Source organism: Neomonachus schauinslandi, chromosome 5 (assembly GCF_002201575.2).
Source record: "Neomonachus schauinslandi chromosome 5, ASM220157v2, whole genome shotgun sequence".
In the NCBI taxonomy this organism is placed as follows: Eukaryota; Metazoa; Chordata; class Mammalia; order Carnivora; family Phocidae; genus Neomonachus; species Neomonachus schauinslandi.
In genome coordinates this window covers 48568299-48588432 of record NC_058407.1, presented here as the reverse complement: position 1 = coordinate 48588432, position 20134 = coordinate 48568299, and the positions used below count along the sequence as shown (strand labels likewise).

The 20134-nt window shown below is 41.6% G+C and overlaps 1 protein-coding gene across 2 annotated transcripts in view; it reads left to right on the top strand.

The window, feature by feature from the left end:
• DYRK2 (dual specificity tyrosine phosphorylation regulated kinase 2) overlaps window positions 1-11385 on the top strand; it is a 13954-nt gene extending 2569 nt beyond the window's left edge. The window contains exons 1-2 of one of the 2 annotated variants that reach the window (XM_021678678.1): window positions 5423-5528; window positions 5826-11385. In XM_021678678.1, the coding sequence (XP_021534353.1) occupies window positions 5502-5528; window positions 5826-7433 (1635 nt within the window). In that variant the 5' untranslated portion in view covers window positions 5423-5501 and the 3' untranslated portion in view covers window positions 7434-11385. Of the gene's footprint in view, window positions 1-5422; window positions 5529-5825 lie in introns of those variants that run through there. The other variant, XM_021678677.1, reaches the window with a different exon arrangement.
• The last annotated feature ends 8749 nt before the right edge of the window (window positions 11386-20134 follow it).

Sequence of the window (20134 nt, the reverse complement as noted above, 5' to 3'; positions counted from 1 at the left end):
TCTCTCTCTCTCCCTCCCTCCCTCCCTCCCTCCCCCCCACCCCCCCACATGTGACTAAGGGCTAGGAATTCACCACACAGAAGTTAACTGATCTGTGTTGCACTGTTGATGGTGGAAGAGAATCTGTTAGGCTGGTTGATTCTATATGTTATGGTTGAATGTTCCTGTCATAGCGACGTTTTAGTTGAGGAATTGCCGTTGGCTTTAGGGGTTTGGGTTTATTTGTTTGTTTGGTTTGGAATCCTCTGACAATTTGGAAAATAGCACATCGACTTTTTTCCATGTGTGGATGCAATCACATGACTTGGTGTGACCTGGGAAAGAAAGTACTTGGTTTGCATCTGGATTCCCAAGACTGGGCCTTACTAGATCAGAGCCTTTTTCCAACAGACGTACCTAACGAGATTAGAAAAAACCGAAGGTGCCCACTGGAGGAACAGCCTGCAGTGGACCAGAAATGAAAAGATGTGAGGGTCCTTCTGAGGACCCCCAGGAATGGATGCTTGTATTTTGTTGTGGTATATTATAGTTAAAATTCCAGTATGCTATTGGTCATTAGAGACTTGGTTTGGGAAGTGTGAAGTTAGGTTTTGATTGTGGTTTAGTTTTGGTTTTATTTGTACAACATTGCAGATTTCCTAGAACAAGAGAGTTTGAAAAGACCACAGCATTTGTCTGGTTCTACTCTTTCATTTTACAGATGAGGAAATAGTCAGACGGGTTGACTGGTTTGGTTAAGATTCCCCAGCCAATTCATATCAAGGCTGGAGCTAAAAGCCCAGGCCCTCCTGAGCTAGCTTCAACATCTAGTTTGACACTGCTAATCCTAGGAAGTTTGTTCATTTCGTAATAAATGCAGGAACCTTTGCAGATCCATACTCTCATATGTCTTTCAGGTGTTTATAAGGTTTTTGTGTTTTTTTTTTTTTAATTCCACAGCACTTATACTTAAGAAGAGCTGTTTTAGAATAAGGGGGGGGGCTATTGAGGAGAGGAAAATGATCTTGTCACAGGAGCTTGCCCATATTTTCCCTTGTAAATGAAATAGTAGGTGGGTAAATATGTGATTATAAAGATTATGAACTTTGGAATTTATTTAGTCCATTGCCCTTTTGTTCCCTATCTCCATGGATATATTATTGTATACTTAGTCATTTTGTTTTTTTCTGTTTGTCCTAAAAGTGTACCCAGTAACTGTCTCGATTCCTGTTTTTTTTCCTTTTGATGTTGTATGGGAGATAATAATATACTTATTTTTTTAATTCCCAAACATTAGTGCTATAACTGTTCTGATGTTTAAAGCAGTCTCCAGTTACCATTTTACCTTTATAAAATAATTGGGATTAAAGAAGAATGAGTATTCTCATTTTAAAAATAGAAATATTTTGAAGAAGAAAAAGTAGATAATTCAACTTAGGGCCACACAGGCTGTCTGTGTTTGAGGAGCAGCTAAAATCCAAACTTTTTGCACTCAGTTCTGTTCCCATAACACTATACAGCATTGCTAAGATGACTTCAGGGAAGTTTCAAAATGCTCAAAAATGTTAGCACAGTGAAATATCTGCTATTTTCCACTTTATTATTGGAAGAGATTAAAACTACCAAACTGGTTATAGACTATTGTTCTTACATAATTTTTCATACTAAACTATTTCATGGGCAGAGAAGGCTTTTGTAGGTCTTTCTGTTTGAACCCGTACATTGTACATACCTAACAACTACATTCATTCTGTGTATATTTTTAAATGTGACAGCCATGCTAGGTAGGCCGTGACAAATAGGAATAAGCCACGTTCTGAGACTTCAAGAGGCTGAGTGAGAGGTTTTTAATATCCTTACCGTTATGTAGGCCTGGCGTATGTGTTCTGGAAAAAGTGTGACTCTTCTAGAGCTCCCTCCATCCCCTTTTTTTATAATCAGTTAATTGTGCTTCTGAATTTTGTCGTGATTACAGAGTCCTGCAGTGTTTGAGATCAAAGGCCTTCCATACTACAGCCTCGCAACTGAATGCCCGTAACATCTGGAGAGTTTTTAAGATGCCACCCACGGCTTTTAGGTGTCTAGTTGATGCATCTACTCTGGGTCCTTTTTAACCAGCTGTCATTTGCCTTAAGTCTCTGCTGATGCACTGCACGCCTAACATCTTGTGACTTGGATCCCCAGGGACGATTCCCAATTCCCTGGACATTAACTTCATGTTTTCTTATGAAGGTACAAAGGTAGTTCCCAAATAGAACTCGGAGAGGTATCAGTTAGCAAGGGTTTATTAACATGTGTTCTTCCGTTCAATAGATACTATCTGAGTGCTTACTGTATGTTTGGGTTTATGTTAATAGGGACTTAACAAAGATAAGAGGTGACCCCGCCCTTGAATTGCTCACAGCCAGGTGGGTACATCAGGTGTCAAAAACACTTCAGTAAGATGAAATAGGCCTTAACAGTCTGTCGGGTCTAACCATGGGCTAAAGGCACAGGGAAGGAAAGGGGATGTTTCAGAGAAGAGGTGAGAGTTGAACTGGACATTGGAGGCTGGGGGGTTAGGAAGGAGATTCCAAGCAGCTTTTGGAAAGGATGATGATAATAGCTCTTCTTTACGAAGCACTTTATACATTTTACCTAATTTAATCCTAATAGCCCTAATGAAAAGCCCTGTTGCCTTCTTTTTACAGCCAAGCATACTGAGGTTCAGAGAGATTAAGTAAATCGCCCAAGGTCACACATTTAGTAAGTGATAGAGCTAGGATTCATTTCCTGTGTGTCTAATTGAAAATGCCTCGACTCTTAACCACTATGAAACATGACTTCACCGAAAAGCAGAGGAGCTTGAAAGAGCATGGTGTCTCCACAGGTCTTGGGGAACTCAGCTTTGTTACTCTCAGAACTGTAACAGTGCTAGATGACATTGGAAGGAAGGACTGAGGTCATTTATGTGCTACATTTTAGAACCTGGTGTCCTTGCCTATCAGTTCTTGTGTTATCTGTGGAAATGGAGTACAGTTGTAGGCCCTTGAGCAAAAGTGAGGTTGATGTCAGATTGACCGTTTTCAGTGACAACTCTAGAAGTACTTTGGAGAGAAGAGATTTGAGGAATTCTAGACCGAGAAGCCAGGGGGCATGTTAGGAGTGGACAGTGAGGCCCAGTCAATGGAGAGGCATGGAGTAGGATGGAGAGAGACGACAAGGCTTAATGGGGACTCGGAAGGTGAGGGAGATGCTGAGAAGGATTTCCAGATGTAAAGCTTGAGTGACTGTGGAGGTGAAGCCTTTTTATTTATTGGAAATTGAGGGTGTGGGAGGAGGAAATGGTTTGGGTAGGAAAATCGTGAGTTCAGTTTGAATTGCTTGTGGGAAAGGCCATGGGTCTGTAGTTGGACACAAGGGCCAGGGCTCAGGAGAGTATATTGGGCAGGCCCCAGCTAGAGGTGGCAGATGTCAGCCCTTGGGTGTTGCTGGAGCCCTGGCTGTGGTCAGGATCAACCGGGGAGAATTATGGGAGTTGAGAAGCCAGGAGAGTTGAGGCTTGAACCCTGGAGGACCCCCAAACCCACCCAAGAGTAGGTGAACTAATAGTTGAGACAGCTCAGAAGACCCAGAGAAGGAGTTTGGAGGGATGGGAGGTGAACCAGTTAATTGTCAAGCTCTCTCTGGTGCTAGCCACTAAACTTGGGGGTTATATTTTTAATTGCACCCAACATGAAATTGCTGTTGCAAAAACTGAAGTGAATTTCTGATGCTCAGAAAGTTTTGCTTTGCTATCTTTTTAGGAGTTGCTGAAGCCCCAAGGTTAATTTTGTCCCTAGTGAAGCCTCAGGCTTTTTGTGGCACGTGCACTGGTAATGTAGGTTTTTCTTCTGAATCCCTCCTTCCCGCCCTGAAGAGAATGGTTCTCTAGAAGAGCTAGCTTTTGAATTTCAGGTCCTTTTATTTCCTGGCGCTTGAAAGACCACAGTGGGGATGGAGGGGTGCAGAGTGTGGGCCTGGGAACAAAAGCAGTTGGACAAGCCAGTACTACTTTTATATATACTCATGGACTTCCTGATTCATTTTTATGGACCGTTCTGCTTTTGGCATCGAATGGGGATAAAATAACCTGTCCAGCTACCCTGACAAAAGTTCACCTAGCATGAGCTATCATCTATGACTTTAATAAAAGGGTTTGACTAGAAGTCTTCACAGAATTGGTCTGAGAAGTAAAATCCCTCAGTCAATGAAATCACACTTCGGACAGGCCCAGGGACTGTACCATATTCTACTTTGTTTTAGAAGCAAGCAGGGAGAAAACTCACTCCTCACATAATCGCTGTGCAGGTGACATGTCAGTTAAAGAAAATGCGAAGGTCTTGGTCTGCTACTAAGAAGGACTTGAAATTTCATTTTGGTATCCAGGTGGTTCCAAACTGCTTCCTAACTTGCCGTGTGACATATACAGACTGCTTTTACTCTTTGGGTAGTATATAAAGCCGGAAAGGTAGGATTCAGAAAGATCTCACAGAAAAACTACCGCAGAGCGTTGCGCTAATTGGTTGTAATAAGCTCCTGCAGGGCAGAGACCTTAGCCCATCGTACTGGTTGAGTGAATGAGCTGGGTTGTGAATGAGGAACTGATGGTTAAGATTTTATATAAAAATCACCAAGCAGGATGCATTAAGACTTGTGGGTGGTTGTCTGAGGCCAGCGAGAACTCCTAACTGAGAGGAGATCCTAGCTGCTAGTGCTCTGCCCTCCCTCACGTCTTTGCAATAATAATACTTGAAAGAAATCCCAAGCAGTTTCTCAGTAGAAGGCTGGGGGCCCCTTGGCTTGCACGGTCAGCTTTGTTTAGACGGCAGTGTTCAGGGATGGCCTGTGTGCCTGAAATAGAAGTCGCTATTCTGTATTCCTTGTTGGAAAGCTGAGTATCCCAGCAGCCCACGGAAATACACTGTGAAGAGAGCTGAGCCATTGACCAAAGGAAGGCCCCAGACTGTGTGGTGGTTGGTTTGTTGCGCTGAATGGCCTTAAATGGTCATCAGAGTCAATGAAGCCCAGACGTTTTTAAAAATAGATTAGGGGTTTACAGGATGCTACAGTGCATATCTACATGGGAATCTCTCAAGCCTAGAAGTGCACATTTTTTTTTTGCCAGTGGTTCATACGTTTTCCTAGGTGTAGTCAGTTTTCCAAGTGGTAGAGAAGACCGAGAATGAAGATGCTAGTGTTTTCGCAACAGAGCTAGCTAAACTTTGAGAGAGTAGTGGACAGGACAGACGTGGTCCCTGCCCTCCTGGTAACGAGGAAGCTACTGAGTGAAGTGTGAAAGGGGTTACGATCTGGAGGGGGTAGAGCCAGCGCAGAGACTCCTTGCTCGCGCTTTCTCTGTGTCCTGTTTCGTTTTATATTAGGTTTGGGCTGAGGGGAACGCCTGGGGGGTGCCAGACCCTGTGCTGAATGTTAGGGAGAGGCCAGTGAACAAAACAGACGCTCTCGGCCTCCACAGGGAACCTGCTCCCAAGAGCCTGGATATGTGCAGCAAGCTGCTGGTCTGTCAGGTATAGCCCTCCTGGGGTCCTTGTTTTTCAGGATCCCAAGTTTCGTAGCCTTGCCAAGTCCGCTCGTCTTTTCCCTTTGTTTTCTCAGAGGCTGTCAGCAGCCTATCCACTCTCCCCGTCCAGGTTCTCATAAGGTCCCGCCCGGGCGTACAGCTCTTTCCATGTAGTGCAACTGACTGCCGGTACATTCAGACAGATCGGATTTTGTAAAGGTGGGCTGGGGGCTGACTTGGAAAATACCCCGTGTAAACAGACTGACCTCTTGCATCCTACTCACGGTTGCTTTCTGCCTTCCAGATTGGCGGCAGTAAGCACACAATGAATGATCACTTACACGTCGGCAGCCACGGCCACGGACAGATCCAGGTTCAGCAGCTGTTCGAGGATAACAGTAACAAGCGGACAGTGCTCACGACACAACCCAATGGGCTCACCACGGTGGGGAAGGCGGGCTTGCCGGTGGTGCCCGAGCGGCAGCTGGAGAGCATCCACAGACGGCAGGGCAGCTCCACGTCTCTGAAATCTATGGAAGGCCTGGGGAAGGCGAAAGCCACCCCCCTGACCCCTGAACAAGCAATGAAGCAATACGTGCAAAAACTAACCACCTTCGAGCACCATGAGATTTTCAGCTACCCCGAAATCTATTTCTTGGGTCCAAATGCAAAGAAGCGCCAGGGCATGACGGGCGGGCCCAACAACGGGGGCTATGACGATGACCAGGGATCCTACGTGCAGGTGCCCCACGATCACGTGGCTTACAGGTACGAGGTCCTCAAGGTCATCGGGAAGGGAAGCTTCGGGCAGGTGGTCAAGGCCTATGACCACAAAGTCCACCAGCACGTGGCCCTGAAGATGGTGCGGAATGAGAAGCGGTTCCACCGGCAGGCGGCGGAGGAGATCCGAATCCTGGAGCACCTGCGGAAGCAGGACAAGGACAACACCATGAACGTCATCCACATGCTGGAGAACTTCACCTTTCGGAATCACATCTGCATGACGTTCGAGCTGCTGAGCATGAACCTGTACGAGCTCATCAAGAAGAATAAGTTCCAGGGCTTCAGCCTGCCTTTGGTTCGCAAGTTTGCCCACTCGATTCTGCAGTGCTTGGATGCTTTGCACAAGAACAGAATCATTCACTGTGACCTTAAGCCCGAGAACATTCTATTAAAGCAGCAGGGTAGAAGCGGTATTAAAGTGATCGATTTCGGCTCCAGTTGTTACGAGCATCAGCGTGTGTACACATACATTCAGTCCCGTTTTTACCGGGCTCCGGAAGTGATCCTTGGCGCCAGATACGGCATGCCCATCGACATGTGGAGCCTGGGTTGCATTTTAGCAGAGCTCCTGACTGGTTACCCCCTCTTGCCTGGGGAAGATGAAGGGGACCAGCTGGCTTGTATGATTGAACTCTTGGGCATGCCCTCTCAGAAACTGCTGGATGCATCCAAACGAGCCAAAAATTTTGTGAGCTCCAAGGGTTATCCCCGTTACTGCACTGTCACGACTCTGTCAGACGGCTCTGTGGTTCTCAACGGAGGCCGTTCCCGGCGGGGGAAACTGAGGGGCCCACCCGAGAGCAGGGAGTGGGGGAATGCACTGAAGGGATGTGACGATCCCCTTTTCCTTGACTTCTTAAAACAGTGTTTAGAATGGGATCCTGCGGTTCGCATGACCCCTGGCCAGGCTTTACGGCATCCCTGGCTGAGGAGGCGGCTGCCAAAGCCTCCAACGGGGGAGAAGACATCCGTGAAGAGGATAACCGAGAGCACTGGTGCTATCACATCCATCTCCAAGTTACCTCCACCTTCCAGCTCAGCTTCCAAACTGAGGACTAATTTGGCACAGATGACAGATGCCAATGGGAATATTCAGCAGAGGACAGTGTTGCCAAAACTCGTTAGCTGAGCTGAGTCCCCTGATGCTGGTAATCTGAAAGATGCGACATTGCTGAGCCTTACCGGGTTGAAAAGGAGTAGCTCAGACCTGTTTTTATTTGCTCAATAACTCAACTCATTTGTATCTTTTCAGCACTTATTTTAATGTAAGAAAGTTGTTCATTTTGTTTTTATAAAATACATGGGGACAATGCTTTAAGTTTTTATACTTCCTGAAACTGTTTTTGTGTTCTAAAAGTATGATGAGCCTTACTGTTATCTAGTGTGGCAGAGTAATAAACATCAGTGGCAGGCCATTGATTACTTCGTGACTGCTGCGCATTTACAGATTGGTGTCAAAGACATTCACTGTTTCTGTGGTTCATAGTAGATTCTCCCCGAGGTGACTGCCCCCGCAGGGCCCCCTCCTCCCTCCATGCTCCAGGTTCACGCACAGGTGTAGCAGGTCCTGCCTCCATTTCCCATAAGTCATGTGGGCGGTAGTGAGGGTGGGAGAAGGGTCAGGACGACAATGATACTCTAAGAAGAACTGCACCTTAAGAGATTTTTTTTTCCCTTAAACCAGTGGTCAAACAGACACGACCTTCCCAAGGTTTTAAATGCCCACTTGGCATTCTGACTTTCTAAAAGCTGCCCAAGCACACCTGGTGGATAAATGGAAACGTGTGTGTTCCTTCAAATTCTCTAATATGATCAGCAAGCTGTTTTGTAAAGAAGCCTCAGATCATGGACTTGGTTTTGCACCTAAATATAGAAATGTATTCCATGAACTGTTCCTCCTCTTTGCTTTCCTCCTCTCTGTTCCTCTTTTACCACACATCTGTTGCTTGCATTCAGGTTTTTTTTTTTTTCCCTTCCTTCAAATATATATCCCAGACTGTTAATACAGAAGAGAGACATTTCAGCTGTGATTATGACCATTGTTTCATATCCCAGTTTAAAAAAAGAACAGCAGCCTAGCTACTTAAGGTGGGGATTTCCATAGTTCCAGAGAAGGTTTAGCAAATTAGAGTGACTTCACACTTTTCAGGTGCCACTGTAAGGTTCTCTTAGCCTGGGAAAGCATCAACTCTTTCTTTAAAAAGAAAGAAGGTTGAAAACCCTCTTGCTGAACAGAAGGCATTGTGACTGTTCAATGAGTCCGATTTTAACAACAAATTTAAAGGAGGAGAAGCTCAATCTCCAGTTAAATGGTTTGACTTATTTGCATCATTAGAAAAATCACAAATTGCATTCCTCTGTCTTCCTTTTGGATTGCACTGATTGTTTTTGTGGGAATGACACTTTACCTGGGAAAGTAACTGAGAGTTAGGTAAAAGAATATTTTCGTCTCCGAATAATAATTATTTTCAAAGTGAAAAATTCAGTATTTTATCACTAATGTATGAGCAGTGGTATTTATCAATTTCAAGGCACGTGGAAGAAATTTTTTAGTATGTGCAATTTAATATAGAATGATTTTTGCCTGTTTGGGTAATGGGTTTTGGGTAGTATAAATTAGGATAAATACTCTTTTATATGCACAGATATTATTGTATTGCCTGTAAATTGATTTACAAGTACTTAAAGCATGGTCCCCGGCGAGGCCAAGAAAGTTTCGGTTAAGTTCTTTAAATATTAGTCCTACAGTTTCTCTTACTTAGAAAGGAAAAAAAAGAAAAAAATTAGTTTTTGGAACAAAACACTTACCTTGAGGCTTTGTCAGTTGTTGGTGGAGAAAAACGCTCAGGAAATATTACAGATATTTGCCAAAAAAACGCAGTAATACGTTTAGCTTATTAATAAGATAGTGATGTTGTTATTTGCTTTACTGTTTAAGGGTGTCATTGATAATTTAATTTGTACTTCTGTATTTAGAAATGAGAGCTTCTTTCCCCTAGTCAAATTCTTTAGCATATCGTATACATTTCTGTGTCATCTGTGGAAGTGCAATAATATGGTCGTAAGTTGCTTTTTAAAGGATGCTCATATGTGACAATACCCCCAATCAGTGGCTTATAGAATTTAAAGATTGTGTATTTATTATTGAAATTCTGGCTTAAAGGCATAACACGTGTAAGACTTGGTATGGTGGGCTTTGTAAAACCATAAGCCTCTGAATGATGGTTCGCTTCTTGAGGTCAGTAAAATAAAAACATAAAGGCTGTTTTTCCCTTGCAAGACTCCTCTTCCATACCCATCCTCATCTTCACATTTAGGTTTACATGAACCTGAGCCTGCCATTAATAGAAGAAACATCCCTTTAAAATACATGTGAAAATTTGTAGATGGACTAATACTGCTTGTCTTTACCCCACCACATAAAACTGGTTCTTAAGATGCCAATAGTGCATTTGTGACTATATTCACAAATGTAACCGGAAACTTTTAAGCCAAACTATAAGTGCAGCACTATGCACCCCCACACCCCAAATACAGTGAAATTTACTTCATTCACAAGAGCCACCATGTTCAGTGTTTAGTGACAGGGCTGCTTTGAAAAAAATTCTAGCTTAATTACGATGTCCAAAAAAGAAAAAAAAAAATGTTGTATCTCTGTGATCTTAAATGAAGGGCTCTAATAGGCTACTAGGAGTTGGCTTGGAAACAGTCCTTGGTCTCACAGGTTACCATTGTCTAGGGATGTCTGAGCTGTTTTCAGATTTCAGACTAGCACGGTGTCTTGTCTTTGGTTGCAGTCTCATCTCCGTTCCTCGTCCCTCCACAGTGCGCATGACCACATCAGGGCGTTGTACGACAGTGGAACAGCACAGTGATGCTGGACAGTGTAGATCAACCGTAGAGGAGAAGTTGTGCCCTTAGTGTTAACAATGTGCCTTTTGTTCCGAATGCCATGTTGTAGGGCATGCATTTTTTGGCCTCTTTAACTCTTTTGAATACCAGGTGGTGAGGATGGAACCCACCTCTGCAGAGATATATCTGTCTTAAATATCTAGTTACTTACAGGCCTTAATAGAAACCATAAGGCGTGACTCATCATCAGGCAGTGAGAAAGGTAACCACCGGTTAGTTACACGGGAAATGCCTATGTTTAAGGGGTTAAAGATGGTCTTTGTTGTATCTTTTAACATCAGACTGATTTTTTAAATGATATTTTTTTGTTATGCTAACACTAGACAAAAATCAACTGTATTTGTAAAAATTTACCTCAAACCATTTAATTTTATAGTGTGATTAATCCCAGGGCATTTGGTATGAACCAAAGTGCATTCCTTTTCTATGTGCCTGGCTCTAGTACGGATGGCCAGGGATTTTTACAATTTGGGTGCAAGGCACTTAAGCCACTTTTAAACTTAATGCGTGGTTGGGAGTCGTGTTCAAGGACTCCATCAGGAGGTTAGGCAACACTTCAGGCATCAGTAGCATTGGGCCATATTGGAATCTTAAAGGTGTGAATTATTTTAAAGAGAGCATTCATTTTTGTAATTTTTTTCATCAAGAATATTTCTGGTAAGCAGAAGACTTTAAAAAAAAAAAACTGATTTGGTTGGTAAAGGTTTTAATATCGCCCAACATAATGCTGTGGTAGCATTTAAAAAAAAAAAAAGTATTTGTCAACTCTATTTCTTAGGGGCTTGTACATCTCTCTGCTATGGACATATATAAAATTAATTGTAATTATACTCAGCTCAACTGCTACAGTTATGTCTAGGCAGTGGCTTGGGTTTTTATCGAGCAACAACTTAGACACGTGACTGTAATATGCTGCAACTGTGTGTACTGAAAATATGTGAAAATGGTTGAATGTGGACTGTGTATATATGTATGTAAACATTTCTGTGAGATGCTGCTGTCGCCACTTAACATGAAATATGTTCTGGTGGATTTTAATCCTAGTGGCCAGTTCTATGATACTGTATGTATTGTACAGCTGAAGACAGGAGTAAGACTGTTCAGTGAATATTTGTTACATTTTATTGTCGTGGCCAGAGATAATTTCAGAATAAAAATTTAATGTCCTACCTTAATTTTCTCCCCTTTTCTAACTATAATTTAACTCCTGATCTCTTTCTGGTGATATTCCTGGTCTGGTAGCCTGGAGAGAGTTTAGAAGGCAAACATTGTCAGCTACAATTTATTTATTTATTTTTTTATTAGCTCAGTATAAATGTGCAAGTTCCAAGTAAGAAAGACTAACGTTTTAGTAGGCACCTCCTGCTTTTCTCAGGATACCCTATTCCTTACCCTGTAATATTTCTATGTTATTTGTCCTTTATACGGACTCTGCGGCCATGTTCTATATCCTGCTGGAATGTCAAATCTTTCTTTTTTTTAACCTTCAAGGTGAGAAGCTGTGGGAGCAGAGTCTAAATTATTCCCCACCAGTCTATTCTTTTCTGTGCCCAGGTTCTGGCAAATGATCCATACGTGCTCTCACTACCTCCCCCATATGCTTCTTAATGCTTATGCCTTTGCAGTTCTTGTACTTGGTGGTCTCTATGGTTCATGTTTTTTGGGGTTTTCGTGTCTCTTTCTGCCATGGCTGGACCAGAAAATAGGGCCTGTAAACTGCACTTAGCTCATGATTTATCAAGTTCAGTTAATACCAAGTGAAGAGTTTGCTTACAGATGACAGCAAGCAGATGCTCTAGTAATTTGTCAGACATTGCAGGGAGGTTATGTAGACAAATATTTCCCTCTTGTGGAAAGAACTACCTCACATTTTTATTTACACCCCTCCTGCCACCAACAGCAGAAAAACTACTTAGTGTGGCTTCCTGCAGCAGAAGTGGGATTTGCTTAAAACAAGGGAATACTGTAGGTGTTCCCCAGCCCAGACTTGGTCTTACCATATCCTACGCCACAATCTCCCATGACTGCTGCTTTTGCTAATCAGAGTTCTTACCCAGTGAAAAAATACCAACTGACAAGCTAACCAAGAAACCAATATATTTAGGAAAAAAAAAAAAGTGAGAGACGTGTATCACGTATAAAATTGAAAGATACTACCGCAGCAAGTTAAATTTAAGATAGAATGTCCAGATCTGATGTACTCAGAGCAGATTATAGCTTCCACTTGTTCTCTTTCATCAGAGCTCTTCAAAGCTCTTTCTTAAATTGATTAATACTATATTCTGTTTGAATTTCTGTAATCTTTTTGCTTTGGGAATCAACACCTATACAAATAACTATTTCTGGAACTTCAGAACTGCCTTCAAACTAGCACTCCAGAATGTTCTTAGCTGGCATTGTTGGAAAGGGAAAATAGTTAATTTTCTGTTTTGGAAAGAGCATGAAGACGGATTGGAAGAAAGGGTATTTGTGACTTTGTTTCACTGCTGTGTTTAAGCAGTTTGAATTACGCTGTGGTTTTTTGTTTTGTTTTGTTTTGTTTTTAGTCATTAGGCAAATAAACACTTGTCATTAGTGATGCTTACCACTGTCCAAAAGGAAAAATGACTGCCAGTGTGTTGCACGTACATAAGAAAATTGCATCTTACTGCAAAGGCTTTGGTTTTATTTGGTTTGACTTTGACATACTGTTTTGCTGTTGTCACATCCTTACTATCTGTGCTACATTTCCTATATATTGGGGATGGCATAATTGCCATTCCTTTGCTTCTCAAGGAGCTTTAGTGAGCAAACTAATGAATTTATATTTACTTCTCCAAAGAAAGCTGACATTTTAGGAGTATTAACCAGTAATCTATAATAAGGAGCAGCAGGGTATAACTGATATGTTCCCAGAGCATTGCTCCTTCCAAAGAAGACTTCACAGGTCTCATGGGGTTGTATGAACATCAGTTCAGTCTTATACATTCCTGTAAGCTATAATTATCCTCACTTGATATTTGAGGAAACTGAAGTGACTTGTTTCAACGTGACTTTGCAAAAACAGTTTGGGCCTCAGGTTGCAATCTGATGAAGAATTTTGGTCTTGGACAGTAAAGGAAAATCCCCAGTTGTATATCACATACAAAAATTTAGAAAGGGGGGGATTTGAGCTAGCAGTGAGCATTTCTATTACTTGAATAAATTGTGTATCAGTTCCCAGGAATATTTTTTAAAAGAGGAGAAGCTACAAAAAACGGAGGATGAGAGCATCTTAGTCTCCGCAGGTGCACCTGATAACTAACGTGCATTGTACACGCACCTCTCGGTTAATCTGTGAAAGAGGGAGTCCTAATACTGCCATAAATTTGGGGAGGTTGATAAATTATAGTGGCTTTCTTACTTTCTGTTCTTAAAATATGCTTTTTATTGAATGTATGAAAGTATTTTTGACTCTTTACTAATTCTCAGGGATTAAAAGTTAAATTTTACTGACTGTAGCAGCAGGTAAACCTCTTAAATTCAAACTTCCTCAGGTTTCCTATTCTTTGCCTCCATACTGAAGAAAACACAAAACGCCTGCCAGGCAAATACATAAAAATTTAAATTCCAAATACAATTTTAAAACACCAATTGTAAATAAACCAATTTTACAAACTAAAATATTGTGTCTTTCCTTGCTTTTTATCCCAAATTATCCCCCCCCACCCCCGCAAGTTTCAGGAGTTTTAAATATCTAGACTATTTCTTCATTGGTAAAAATAAAGTGTGTTACTCACAATACAAAACCCCATGAGCAGGCCTGGATCATTTAAGTAAGAGCTTATTGAATTGCTTTAGGTTGTTTGGGGGGAAATTTTGATTAGTGTACCAGCAATTTATGTATATTTACAGGAAATAAGGGTAGCGGTAAGTTTGAGTTAATTTGTCATCCTTTTATCTGAAGAGGATTACCCAACCTAATTTCCCCTTTCCCTAGAATTCAAATCATTGGATTTTTGGCTTTGATAGGCAGAAAGAAAGAAAAAAAAAAAAGAAGGGAGAAAAGGAAAGAAAGGGGGGCGGAGAGAAAGGAAGGAAGGGAAAGAAAGAAAAAGAAGAAAGAGACAGCCATCTTATTAACATTTATTGCAGATGGCATTCATTTGTCAAATATTTATTAAATGCCTACTATATGACAGGTACTATTTAGATACTGAAGATATATAATAGTGAACAAAACAGACGTTCGTAGTTGGTGTCTTCACAGAGTTTTTAGACTGGTTGGGAACACAAGGTGTTGTACAAGTAATTATATGAACAAATACATAATTGCAAATGTAACAAGTGCTGTGAAGTAAAAGCATGTGGTGCTGAGCTTGTGTATATAATGGAAGGGGGCAGGTTGTGTTGTCTTATATGGATCAAGAATGGCTTCCTTAGGAAATAAACAGCTCGAGCTGAGGAAGGAGAGCATGGACAGAAATCCTGAAGCTGGAAGAAGCAACGTATGTGTGAGCCATTAAAGAAAGGTCCTTATAGCTGGAGCCCACTAGAACCACAAGAATGAGAGAACCTGGTGTGAAATGGAGCTGGCAAAGTGGTTTGGCCCCCCGACTCTGCCAAGCCTTGTAGGTGCGGTTAAAGATTCTGGTCTTTATCCTATCTGCAAGGGCAGCAACCAAGGGATTTTAGGAAAATGCCATGAACAGACTGGCTGGCTGTCTTTAGTAGAATGTACTTCGAAGGGCAAGAGTGGATGAAGGAAGAAAAATTGGAAGTGTTTGCAAGAGATGGCAGATTAGAGCAGAGCAGAGAATAGGGATGGAGATTTAAAGAAGAGGATGGATTGGAAGACAAGTAGAGATAACAGTGGTGTTTCTTTGTGTATGAAAACCAGCTGGTGCTATTTTAACGTCTGACTTGCTACACTGCATCAGAGGAAATCACAGTATCTCATTTGTTCTAGAAAAGAGAAGGTGAAAATTAATGCCTTTGGTTAAAGAGTGTGAAGTCCTGGTAAGCTATTTATCTTTTGCTGGAATTTGAAGGCTTGGAGTAAAATCTTATTTATTAATTCAGGAAATTATTTAGATTTGAAAGAGATTATAAAATAATTAGGAGGGAGACAGGGGACTGTAGAGGTCAGGACTAAGCCAAATACTCCATGAGGACAGCTATCCTCTCAGGCTTCCCTCCCTCCTTATTTCCATAGAAAGTAAACACCCGCTCTATAGGGTATTTGGATATACCAAAACAAAACAAAACAAAATTTTTTTAAAGAAATAGAAAAGGAGATGGATCCCTACCCTTGAGGACTTCATGTTTAATTGGGAAGACAAGATTAGGCAGAAAACATTAAACAATTTGAGAATGGTGAAAGACAAAATTCAGAGCAAGTAAAGGTAACTGTGGATAAGAAAAGCTTCAGGGAGGTATGTCTCTAGCCAGGTTTTGAGGGAATTCAGACTGGTAGAGAGAAAAAGAGCATTCTATGAGAAAGGAATTGTCCTAATCAAGGCATGTCATATATCATTCATCTGATCATCTAATATTTATTGAGCACCTATGTATATGATTTTTGGCATGAGGCAAAGAGACAGGCTTTTGCAGAGTAAAGAAATGGAGGTTAATTCCTTTGGAAAGGTGAAGGCTTTTTGTCTTGCGATTTCCTCCAATATGTTGTTCTCACCTCACAGCCAATGCATACGGCGTTCTGTCAAGAATGCCTTTCCTGATCTCTGCCTCTTCCTGTGGGACTTGGCTCAGACCCGACGTCACTTCCTCTACAAAGCCCTCCTTTACCTGAGGTTGGGCAAGGTGGCCCTTACCGAAAGCTAACGTTGCAAGTTTCTCTCAGCATCTGGGAGGAATTTTTCTAATAAGAAGGTGAGTGGAACTGTCTCTGGGCATATACGGCAAATAAAACAGTCGTGTCTGGAGATAACATGTTAGTAGAGGGGACAGATATTAAACAGAAAACCACAAAAATGTCAATTATAAATTATGAGAAGTGCCATGAAGGAGAAGTAGCTAGCTTTTGTGAGAAAGAACAATAGGCTGGGAGGTCAGCAAAGACCTCATTTGGTAGAGTGCCATTTATGTGGTGTTTGTAAGGATGAGGGCAGCTTAAAAGCCCAGAGAAGAACAATTCAGAACATGAGTTCTACGACAGACAGAAGGCCTGTGTGTCTGGAATTTGGTGGGCCAGGGAAAGGATGGTACAAGATGAGGAGGGAGAGGAAAGCAAGCGCAGGCCAGGGAGAAGACCACATAGACCATGTTGAGGGGTTGGAAAGTTGTTCTGATTACACCAGGAAGCCATTGGAGCATTTAAAGTAGATTTTTAAACAGTCATTCTGGTTTCCTGTGGAGAAACACTGGAGGGGAGCCAAGTGGAAATGGTGAGATTTCATGAGACTGAGGAGCCCTAGCAGCCTGCAAGAAGTTAGGGAGAGAGAATTTGATAGGATTAATAATGGTCCCAGACCATGGGTTCTGTTTCAGGTGAGGTGAGGTGGGGATAAGACCATGCAAGATTCTGAAGACACCATGCATGTTGTTATTTTTATAACTCAAGTAGCACAGGCTGAAAAATGTGTTTTTTTAAATGTGACTATATGGAAATTACAAACAAGTATTAAAAGTTTTTAACTGGCAAATTGAGAGGACTATTTGCCTACAAACTCTCAAGATTCACAGGTTCAATTTAATTAATATATTAAGGACTTTTTAAATCAGTAAGAAAAGCACTAATAAGCCAGTGAAATAAATGGATAAATGACATGTTTAAAAAAATTTATATGAGAAACATAAATTGACCCAAAAAACCAATTGATAAATGTGAATCAAAGTAAAGTCAAGCAATGAGTTTATTTTTAACCCATGAAGTATCAACAGTGAATAAAACAATGAAGTACTGTGCTGGCAAAGGGTACACGGTGGCACAAAACACTCATTCGCTGCTACTGGGGTATAATTAACAGAACCTTCTGGAGGGCAAGTTGGCAATCAGCGCTAAGAGCTTCAGAAATGCTCATTTGTTTTTACCTAAAAATCTACCTCCAGGAATCTCACAATAATCCATGATGTAAACAAAGATTTATGTACAAGGATAATCATAATTATATCAAGCATCACAAACACAGAAAAAAAAAAAAAACCTGTATCCATCAACAGAGGATTGCTTAATAGATTATGATGAATTTATGTTTTCATGGACAAAATGTTCACAGTGTCATAGTAAGTAAAAAGCTCTTCCTCAAAACAAAATAGGACATAAAACCTCTGCCTTCAAAAGAGGCAGAGGCAGAGAGATGACATAGGGAAAACTATTAGGAGGACATAGACCAATATGTTAAGAGGGAGTTGATTTTCATTTTAATTTCCTTTAGCTATTTTTCATCAATTTTCATGAGCATTTACATTTTAATGATATATTTATTTATTTTTATTTTTTTAAAGATTTTATTTATTTATTTGACAGAGAGAGACACAGCGAGAGAGGGAACACAAGCAGGGGGAATGGGAGAGGGAGAAGCAGGCTTTCTGCAGAGCAGGGAGCCTAATGCGGGGCTCGATCCCAGGGCCCTGGGAGCATGACCTGAGCCAAAGGCAGCCACTTAACAACTGAGCCACCTAGGTGCCCCTTAATGATATATTAAAAAAAAAAAAAACCCAATATATTACTAAGAAGAAAGATATTTGGAAGGCAAGGAATAAAACTGAAAGAAGACTCTATGGGCCAAGTGAGCAGAATGCTTTTTAATAATGGGGAGGAAAGTGACTTCCTGTCTTATTTACCTATGGCTGAACCGTTTCTGCTCCTACCACTTGGTCTGCTCTTTCTCACCTCCGGTTTCCACTGCCTGGACTATGTTCTCTTCTTGGCTTGGCTAATTCCCACTGTGCTTCCTCTGTCCTCCCTGTCCCCCATCTCACTCAGCCTTCCTCGGATTAGCTGAGATGCCCCTGCTGTGATCTCCCATAATGTCCGCAACACCTGCCTTCATAGAACTTAAACTTCATTGTTAGGCCTAGTTTAATTGTTAGTGTTAGTCTTTGTGTACCATGAGGGCAATGACTGTCCTTCTTGCTTGCTATGATCTCCAGTGACCAGTATAGAGTTTGGGACAAAACGGGGCCTCAATAAAAACTTCTGTGTGGATAGGTGGAAAGGGTCAAAGAGATGTGCACAAAAGAGGCCATCAGTGTCCTTTCAGAAAGAGGTTTCATGAAAGTTAAGGAAATGGAATGGATCATCAAGTGGCTAAGAAGGAGGCTGGTGGTGAGGAAATGTGGGTGCAGATCCATTCACAGCTCACCCAGCACTTCTCTGTCAATGGTTTTCCGCATTCTCAGTCTCTCTCCATCACATCACCCTGTTTTATTTCTTTAAAGCACTTACCAGCATCTGGAACTATCTTGTTTATTTGTTTAATGATGACTTATTATCTGTCTCCCTCAGTAAGTATAACCTACATCAGAACAGGGATCATGTAAATTCATGTTGCCACTGTATTTCCTATTGCTTTAAACAGCGCTTGGCACAGAGTAGGTGCTCCACAAATATTCACTGTTGAGAGTAAGGCCTGCGTATATTTGGAGGAAGTGAGGAAGAAGCTAGTAGGAAGAAATTAGAAATGTTATATGCCAGCAGGCAAATAGGTTTCATTTCTAATGCCAACCCTGAATGCTTTGTAGCTGCTACCCAGAACCCTGTCCTGGGATTATGAAGTTTCCTCTGGGTTTCATAGGAAATGTCTGCTATGTGTATAAGAAGGGGCAGCTTAGTGGCTTAATAGACTTTTCTGTATTCCAGTGTGCATTGCTTTAATTCTCATATTCACACGTGGACACTGTGTTCAGTATATAGCTAAGACTGAGTTAATATATAGGTGTGTGTGTGAGTGTGTGTGTGTGTGTGTGTGTCTTTAGGAACCAACATAACATGAAGAGCATAAATCCTTTTCATATCTTATAGTTTTTTTGTATCTTACTTACAGCTTACTAATTTATTCTTTAATAAGATTTGGATGTATGTGTGTGTTCAATAGATGGGAGAAAGACAAGAAAGTATTTCCTTATCTTAGTCTCCTCTCTTTCACACTTTCATTGCTTGATCTTTTCAGTGATATCAGAATGGTAGCTAATTCTGGGTGAAAATTCATTAATAAGCCTCTGGCCAGCAGAAACTAGAGATGATAAGAGCACCAGATGAAAGTGGAGGGGAAGCTGCAGGTGAGTTGTTTTTGTTCTGATACTTGCTGTCTCCTTTTAGGCTTGGAATCTGCAAATCTCTTATTCCCTGGGCTAATTATTTCCTCTTGAGAACAGTAAGGCCTTTTATCAAGATGGCCACATCCCTGTGTGTCCTGGCCCACAAATGATGAATAATGGGGCTGATTAACGCAGTGACCCTCATGAATGATAAAAGGGGAATATAAAGATGTGAGGTTTTGCCTGCTCTGAGAATCAGCTTCTCTCTGGACTTCTAAGAGGCATACTCCTTTATAACAACTAGCACACTGCACTTATTCCTTGTCTCTTTCATGCATCATGCTATCTTGAAATGTGGATTTTAAAACCCAGGACAGAGTGCTTGACCCATGGGCTCTACATGAGGATCTGATCAGCACAGGCCATTCAACAGTGTTCAGATTAACCTCTGGGCACCATGAGTCGCCACAGTGTTGCTCCTGTCAGAGCCCCTAGGTTCAGAGGGCCTGACACCACCGCCACGTCCACATTTTACTCCGAGTAAGTGCTTGCATTGATCTTCCCCCGAACCAGTGCCAGAGAGGAAGGAAGGCTGGTTCTCTGTTTGGAAGTGGCTCAAGCAGCAATTACAACCACTTTGGGAAAAAGGGCCAAAAAGCCACTGTCCCACACAGTGTCTTTCCTCCTCCTTCCTGGTCCTATCTGGGATCAGGTTCCCTGCTGATCCCTCATTACCTGACC